The sequence below is a fragment of the Nanorana parkeri genome, unplaced genomic scaffold (assembly GCF_000935625.1).
Source record: "Nanorana parkeri isolate BGI_ZX_2015 unplaced genomic scaffold, ASM93562v1 scaffold1169, whole genome shotgun sequence".
Classification (NCBI taxonomy): Eukaryota; Metazoa; Chordata; class Amphibia; order Anura; family Dicroglossidae; genus Nanorana; species Nanorana parkeri.
Genome location: NW_017307437.1, coordinates 99,868 through 108,300, shown reverse-complemented (window position 1 = coordinate 108,300; position 8,433 = coordinate 99,868). Strand labels below are relative to the sequence as shown.

The 8,433-nt window shown below is 50.4% G+C and overlaps 2 protein-coding genes across 2 annotated transcripts in view; one reads left to right on the top strand and one right to left on the bottom strand.

The window, feature by feature from the left end:
* The window catches only part of STX8 (syntaxin 8), a 131,307-nt gene extending 128,801 nt beyond the window's left edge, over positions 1–2,506 (bottom strand). Inside the window, exon 1 of the mRNA XM_018568304.1 lies at positions 2,442–2,506. Coding sequence (XP_018423806.1) covers positions 2,442–2,458 — 17 coding nt within the window. The 5' untranslated portion in view covers positions 2,459–2,506. The remainder of the gene's footprint in view (positions 1–2,441) is intronic.
* Positions 2,507–7,901: 5,395 nt separating this feature from the next.
* Positions 7,902–8,433, top strand: part of LOC108796778 (TBC1 domain family member 24-like) — a 15,318-nt gene continuing 14,786 nt past the window's right edge. Inside the window, exon 1 of the mRNA XM_018568300.1 lies at positions 7,902–7,930. The gene's annotated coding sequence lies outside the window, so the exon portion shown is untranslated. The remainder of the gene's footprint in view (positions 7,931–8,433) is intronic.

Genomic DNA, 8,433 nt, shown 5'->3' with positions numbered 1-8,433 from the left:
TCAATGTCTGTGTTTAGGGCGCCTGTTGGCACCGATTAGCAAAACAAGATCCCCTCCGGAAAGCAAATTGATAGCAAATTCCCATGTCAGGTCTTGTGTACATAACAAAGAGAACAGGTCACGGCATCCGGCAGCAGTCGCAGAGCTTTTGGATGTCTTCACAAGGGAGGCTTTTACAGGGACATAACATGCATGAAACATGTAACATACACATATAATCTGATAGGAAGATGGCTGCTGGAATCAATTGTCTGGTAACAGGGACTGTTTAAGATAAGAACTTGAAAATCTGCCTTTGTCTTTTTAGTCTCCTTGCACTCCGCCCCCAGAAACTGTAACATGTCAGTGGTGAGATGAGGACCCTGAGATCCATTCCCCGCACTTTGCTGCCCCAAGTTCAATCTGTAATTGTTTATTATTCTGTTTAATGTTCTCACACCCGAAATTTATCATAACAAACCTACAATCAGAGGCAGAACGTGTATATTCATCATCCTGCCCATAAAGTGTCATTGTCCTGAGACCCCAAGTGTCAGAGTGTCATTGTCCCGGGACCCCATGTGTCAGTGTGTCATTGTCCCGGGACCCCAAGTGTCAGTGCGTCATTGTCCCGAGACCCCAAGAGTCAGTGTGTCATTGTCCCGGGACCCCAAGTGTCATTGTCCCGGGACCCCAAGAGTCAGTGTGTCATTGTCCCGGGACCCCAAGAGTCAGTGTGTCATTGTCCCGGGACCCCAAGAGTCAGTGTGTCATTGTTCTGGGACCCCAAGTGTCAGAGTGTCATTGTCCCGGGACCCCAAGTGTCAGTGTGTCATTGTCCCGGGACCCCACGTGTCAGAGCGTCATTGTCCCGAGACCCCAAGAGTCAGTGTGTCATTGTCCCGGGACCCCAAGAGTCAGTGTGTCATTGTTCTGGGACCCCAAGTGTCAGAGTGTCATTGTCCCGGGACCCCAAGTGTCAGTGTGTCATTGTCCCGGGACCCCAAGTGTCAGAGTGTCATTGTCCCGGGACCCCAAGGGTCTGTGTGGCATTGTACTGGGACCCCAAGAGTCAGTGTGTCATTGTCCCGAGACCCCAAGAGTCAGTATGTCATTGTCCCGGGACCCCAAGTGTCAGAGTGTCATTGTCCCGGGACCCCAAGGGTCTGTGTGGCATTGTACTGGGACCCCAAGAGTCAGTGTGTCATTGTCCCGAGACCCCAAGAGTCAGTATGTCATTGTCCCGGGACCCCAAGTGTCAGTGTGTCATTGTTCTGGGGTCCCCAAATATCAGTGTGCAATTGTTCTGTGACCCAGAAGTGTCAGTGTGTCATTGTTCTGGGACCCCAAGAGTCAGTGTGTCACTGTTCTGGGACCCCAAGAGTCAGTGTGTCACTGTTCTGGGACCCCAAGAGTCAGTGTGTCACTGTTCTGGGACCCCACCTCTCCATCTCCTGATGTCTTCTGACAAGCTCACATGTGAGAAGACGATGTGATCAGACGCTAACGAGCTCAGCTGCGCTCCATGATGGCATTCTGGAAACCATGTCATGTCCCCTCCCCCGAGGACCCGGTCAGGTGACCCCCATTTATCTTTCTGTGATTAAGATTCCTGCAGCCCAATTTTGTTCCTAGTCCGTATTTTATCTCCACCCTCCACCTATCAGAACGCAGCACTTCCAGACCTATTCAGCCCCTCATTTAGTTTGGACGGCTCATCTGCGTTCACGCTTTCTTTAGCGCATATTTCTTGCACATTTTCCAGGCGTTATAGGCATTCATTTTGGCCAATGAAGGGTGGGGGCCAGTAGTCACAAATGAATGCTGGCCCTATTCACACGATTGTGAGCTTTCATGTGCGTTTTATTTAAAGAGCAATTGTCGCTTTGCCTCTGCATCGCAGCGTTCACGTGTTGGAGCTCGCGGATATGACCGGTACTTCCTGGTATGGGGAATCATGTGACCCTTTTCTCCTACCTCCGAATGCCATGTTTGGCAAATGCTTGCCATGAGAGGGGGGGGAGGTCATTAACCCAACAATGCACAGGGGCGAGCACGCCAAAGGCGATTATCAGCGCCTGGCAAGCTTCCAAGAGAACCTGTCATTTCCCCCATTGATTAAAAAAATTAGGCTGGTTCCACCATTCGCCACAGACGCACCGAAGACGGCGCAGTACGCAGCAAACTTGCTGTCACACCTGCAAACCGACCCTGAGACTGGTTTATGATGGTGGGCAGCCATCAAAAAGAGAGGTGCAGGCTACTCCTGTATAAATCCTATATAATAATACTCCTGACCCTCCAGAAGCCATACAACTAGAAGGACAACTACTCCCAGCATGCTCTGTCAGCCAAAAGGGGACTCCCTGAGCAAGCCGGAGCCTTTTCCCATCTAACACTGCCTCTCCCTCCCATCTACCCGACCCCATTTCCTTGCGCACCCCTCAGTGATGTTTACCCACCAGGGATCCGGGGCCATGGCTTCAGCTGCTGCACTCCGGCGACACTTCCTGTTTGTGTCACATGACTGACGGCGCGGCGAAAGGGACAAACTTATCCAGGACCGGGGAGCGCGAAGCTGGAAATCTGCGCCGCGCAGGCTGCAATGGAGGGTGGTGTGTCGTGTGTGTGCTTCATATTGGAAGTGTAGGGGGACATTGAGCCGTCACTGGGAGGATTCTCTGTATATTGTGCGGGCTCTGTATTCAAATGACCTATTGCAGTGTATCTAAAGCCATCAAGTTTTGCATGGAGTAGGGAATTGGTAGAACCCCTGCCAGGTTTGTATTGCTCAGAGTACACATACAGGGGGCACTAGGTCTCATTTTGTTAATATCCAGTATTGTGAGTATCCTCTTTAAATAATTAGGCAATAAAGCTGGGGGGTTGGGGGGCTTACCTCCCCCCCCCCCCCCAAAAAAAAGGGGGTCATAAAAGAAGTCCAAAATATGTTTTTAAAAAAGCAGTGAGAGTCCCACACTGAAGGTCATAGAGCCCAGGAAGGATTACAATTAATCCCTCTTATAAAGAAGACAAAAATCAACGCGCTTCAGGTGCTTCATCAGGGTTGCATATCTTTAAAGTGACTACATGGGGTATTGGTGGCACTTGTATGGTCTCTATGCAGCGCTCACAGGTGCCTGTGCCCCAGGACAGGAGCTTTGAAGACATACAGTCCTGGTGCCCACTTGCTTCTGCGGGTGCCAAGCCTGTGGGGACTCCTCTACCCATGCAGGTCCTGTGGGTTGGCGTCAGACCCCATTCACACCTCCTCCTTTCTGTATCTTCTTTCCTGAAGCACGACCACGCTCAACAAGCCGAGTCCTCAGTGGCCCCGTGCACATGAGCGTTGGCTGCTTGCTGCCCATGGCGTAGAGCTTAAGGGCCCAGTCACACCATCAAGAGTGCGTACCAGTGCGTTCCGCCTCTGGAACGCAACCCGGACGCGGGAGGGGTGTGTGGCGGTGCATTGAACTCAATGGCACTCCAGAGACGCCCCACCCGCGGTGCGATCGCAAAATGCGTGGCACATTAGAGCCTGTGCTCTGGTCCAGTGCGATCTGCAAAAAATAGCGCATGCAGCATTTTTTGCAGATCGGACTGGAACGCAGGCACTTATGTGCCACTCGTTCGGGTGCTGGCGATCGCACCGCGGGTGGGGGGCGTGGCTCTGGTGCCATTGAGTTCAATGCACCGCCCTCCCGAGTCCCGCCCCAAAACAAAGTGAGCCGGCCGGGTTGCTTTCCAGAGGCCAAACGCACTGGACCGCACTCTTGATGGTGTGACAGGGCCCTGAAAAAGTACTTGAGCTTCTTTTGGGGCAGAGTGGCGTGTTTTGGACTCATAGACTTAAATAGGGGCGTCTGAGAAACCAGTTTGGTTCCCTTTAAAAGTCTAGCATAAATCTAGCCCTTTCCTACCCAGCCTGACTGTCCCTGGCCCCGCCCCTTGCATTCATTGGATTTCAGTTCTGTCAATCATGGAGCCTCAGCATCCCATGCGGGCGTTTCCTAAACCAGTCTGCATGCAAATACAGATAAGGAACGCCCACTCCAGACTGACACCTCTAATGGAATTTGCATAACTCCGCCCCAAAAGCCAGCCCAATGCCAGGACTGAGGACTCTTGAGATGTTTTCAGCAAGCAATGTACAGCCGGGGCCTGCCTTAGGGGTGTGCGAGTTGTGTGGCTGCACAGGGCGCCATGGCAACAAGGGCGTCGTGCGGCCGACACAGCTCATCCTGGGGGCGGCTTCTCTCCCCCTCACCGCTGGCCATCCGATATGACAGCGTTCCCTCGCCCATTTTATTTGATAAGAATACTAATATTGTGCCGACAAGTTTAATACCTTTGAATAAAAGTTTTATTTTTATCATACTTTTTAATATGTTTCTTTGCGGCATAACAAAATAGGATTCTTTAAATGGTGCGGATATTGGGGGGAAATGGGTGTGGTTACGGGGGTGTGGCCACTAAAGGGTGTGGCCACTGAGGGGTGTGGTCACTGAGGGGCGCTGCAAGGCTGGGCACACACCTTACAACCATCGCAAGACTTTTGTCTTGCGATGGTTGTAAGGTACTTAAAAAAACGTACGATCTGCCTATCTTGCATAGGCAGATCGTACTTGCGATGATCGCAAGCCACGCCCCCTGAGGGGCGGGCTTCCGATGACCGCAATGCCGAACGGGCAGTGTGCGCTTGCGCACACCGGCCCGTACGGCTGTTATCGTACGGACATGCCACAAACCTTACAGTAGTAGAGGTCGCACGGCTTCCACACACCTTACGATAATCGTACGATCGCGGGATTTCCCGCGATTATCGTAAGGTGTGTGGGGACCTTAAAGCTTTCTCGCACAGGGCGCCTAAAGGCCTAAGGCCGGCCCTGTGTACAGCACCCTGCCGGCCCCTCCCACCAGCTACGATCTGCCTGCATGGCATTGAGAAGCACAGAGACCCGCTGATGATATCAATGGATCTAAAATCTGTATTGGAAATGGAACGGGCTTATTTAACAGCATGTGGATGACGGGGATAAGGGAGGAACCGGGGCATGCAAAATATAAACAGATTAGACTTCAGCTTTTAATGAAATACAGTCATGTGTACAGAAAATTGCCCCATTTGAAGTCCAAGGCGTGTCCTTGTTGTGGTAGAAATGCATCAGATTTATGTGCTGCAATAACTGTAACAGGCGACGCGACCTGGAAATATCAACACGGCCGGCGAGTATACACAACACCGGGTCCCGGTCCCCCGGCCAACATTTCTGTGCTGCGGCCTTGTTATCGCCATGAGTTACATTGACCTGATTCGATCACATGACTCTTATTTTTAGCAAGTTTCCACTTAACGCCGGTGCCTGGAACTGAAGGTCAGGGAGGAAAGGGGCCGGATCACGTGTGGCTACAGCCGCTGCGGGCGATTTACACAACAAACACGAGGTGGGCGCTCAATGCTTTTACGAGGATGGCTTCCCGGATGATGAAAAATTAAATATTACCGGTTTAAAAACATCTAAAGGAGTAAAAAGAAGAAAAAAAACGTCAAATGTACAAATAGAATTCTGAAAGAGAGGTTTGCTTATGCTGACACCTACAGTATATCCTGGATATGGAGAACAGGGGGTAGGCAACCCCACCGCTCCAGCTACTCGTGGGACTACAAATCCCATGAGGCATTGCAGGACTCTGACAGCCACAGGCAGCACTCCCAGAGGTAGAAGCATTTGTAGTTTCAGCGTTGAGGGCCTCCTCCTTTGCCTTTTAAGGCCAGTTTGTAAATTAAAATCTTTCCAAAGTGAGGAGAATCCTCGATGGAAGATTATGGCCACTAGATAGAGTGGAGGAACACAGGAAATAAGTATTTATGATGGAATACTGCATTATGGCCAATAAATGGAGCTGAGAAGTATTTATTTAATTAGCTTCCTCACAATCTTAAGAGCCGGCCAAGCAGAGGCTCCGCTTGCGTTTGGAGTCACTTATCACGCCGCTCATCCCGAACCGCAATACCTTTGTATCTCATCGGCTGTTAATTGTCCCTGAAACGTCCTGGCAGACTCCTCAACTTGGATGTCGGATTTATTTCTAATCGCTGAGTATAATGCCGCCATTGTTCCCCATTGATTGCTTTCCTGTCATCGTTTCCTTATTGTAGCGCCAAAAGGAAACAAAGCGGTTAAGCGGCACAAACGCTGCAAAAACAAAAGGAGATCGGCATTTCAAGTGGAAGTACGGCCAAAATAAAACAATGGCATATGAGATGCAGTCTGTCAGGAGCTTTAGGGTTCGTTCACACTAGATGCAGTGCGTACCGGTCCGATTCTGGCCAGAACGCACTGCCTTGCATTGCAGCCGGCTCACTTTTTTTGTGGGGCAGGAGGGGGGCGTGGCGGGCCATTGAAGTGAATGGCACCGTTGCCACGCCCTCCGGCTGTACGGGATCGCAAGGCACATTATGCCTGTGGTCCGGTGCAATCAAAATGCTGCCTTGCGATCCCTTGCGGCCGGAGGGCGTGGCTATGGTGCCATTCACTTCAATGGCCCGCCACGCCCCCTTCTGCCCCACAAAAAAGTGAGCCGGCCGCAATGCGAGGCAGTGCGTTCTAGCCAGAATCGGGCCAGAACGCACTGCATCTGGTGTGAACGGGCTATTTAATGCAGCAGTCTCTGCTGTAACGTCGTTTTATAACCTGTTGATCCTTCCAGCAGATGCCTTATTATTCCTTTTCCTGTGATATGGTGACAATGCTGCTGAAATCACTACAGCGTTGTCACCCTGACCATGGTAAGCACCCTCCGCTGTGTTACATTGTTTGTCCCAACCTCTGTAACTGTCACTGGACAGCTCGGCCTGCATGTAGAGGTGGAGAAAATATTATTAAATAATAAACTACTTAAAATAGCTTTGTGAAAACACTGATTTCCAGACATGTGCGCGGGCAAAAAGATTGTTTCGTTTTCTTTATTTTTTCTTTATTTCTTTTTTTGGGATTCCGGCCCGAAAGTCAAATTAATTCGTTTCGGGATCCGAAATTTTCGTTCTGAGCTAAATTATATTTTTACGATTTGGTTTCATAAAGGGGGCACCCAGATATCGCCCCCCCCCCCACCCTTGTGAATGAGTAGGGGTAACAACTACCCTTTAGTCATTCACAAGGAGGGGGGGGCGGTATCTGGGTGCCCCCTTTATGAAATACAGTAAAATTGTAAATAAACACACCACACCGTAAGGGAAGGGGCGTGTCTGACTAGGCGCTGATTGCTTAAGTGCACTGGGTTCAACTCTGGACTGTCACCTGGTCACATGACCCTGGCTGTGTCGACGCGCATCGCACAAGCATGGCCCCACAGTTGTCAGCATCGGGAAGGGGTAGCCCCAATGCGAGGGCTCATTTTGTGAATTCCTGGAGTTCCCCTTTAACATTTACTCGCAAATGAATCCCAATTTCTGCAGTTGTTTTTACCCCGGTCATGAAGGGGTTAAGGTATATGTTTGTGACGATTGAACAGAACAGCCTTTCGGAAACCTTCCATTCCGGAGGTGGACGGAGCTCAGAAAGTGAGTCATTCTTCTGTGTTTTGCCCATCACAGGTGAATGGAAAAATTGCAAAACGGGAGAATCGACTACAAGCGTCCTTGTCCTTGAAAAGTGACAGTTTCTGCTCTTCCTGCAGTGTGGAGGAGAAGTGTTCTCCGATTTACTAACCTCCCGGGCATCTGAGCCAAAACAAAAACACAGCCCGGCCTTCTGGTTGGGCCAGGCGGGAAGGCGTGGGTAGGTTTGACATCAGCCTGGGGGAGGCGGGGCTTAGCTAACTACCCTTCATAATGGAAGGGTGACAGGTGAGAGCAGGACAGAGAGAGAGAGGACGGCAGCTCCTGGGCGCAGATTTCGGCTGACAGTGGTTTAAAGCATCGCGGCAATCCCTGGAACCATCGTATGAAGTAAGGGAAAACATTTATTTCATGCTTTCTTATTGGGAGGAAAACCCTTTAAATGTCAAAATGTGTCCAAATGTGTCATGCTTTGTACTGATATCACCATTATGATTTATTGGATCGTGTCAGACAAGGACGTAGAATCCTCCCTCTGGGAATGGCGTTAATTAAGTCCATTGCTCCATAATGGTTGCACAGGCTCTTGGAGTATCCACTGTATCTACAAGGTACTTAAGAGCTTTAAAAAAAAAAAAAATGCTCTGCGGCAATATGAAAAATGTAAAATACTTTGGGGTACACAAGAGATACTGCTAAAGCCCCTATGGGGGTCATGGAAGAAAAGGAGGAAGGGTTTTATCACTTCTGTACCCAGGGCCGGATTTACTCCACCTGCCGCCCCAAAAAATGTTAAGTAGCCCCGCCCCAAGGCCAGGTTCCACAATACGCCCCCGCGCCGCTAGCCCCCCTCCCCATCAATTGAGAATGGCAACCAGATGGCGGGGGGGGGA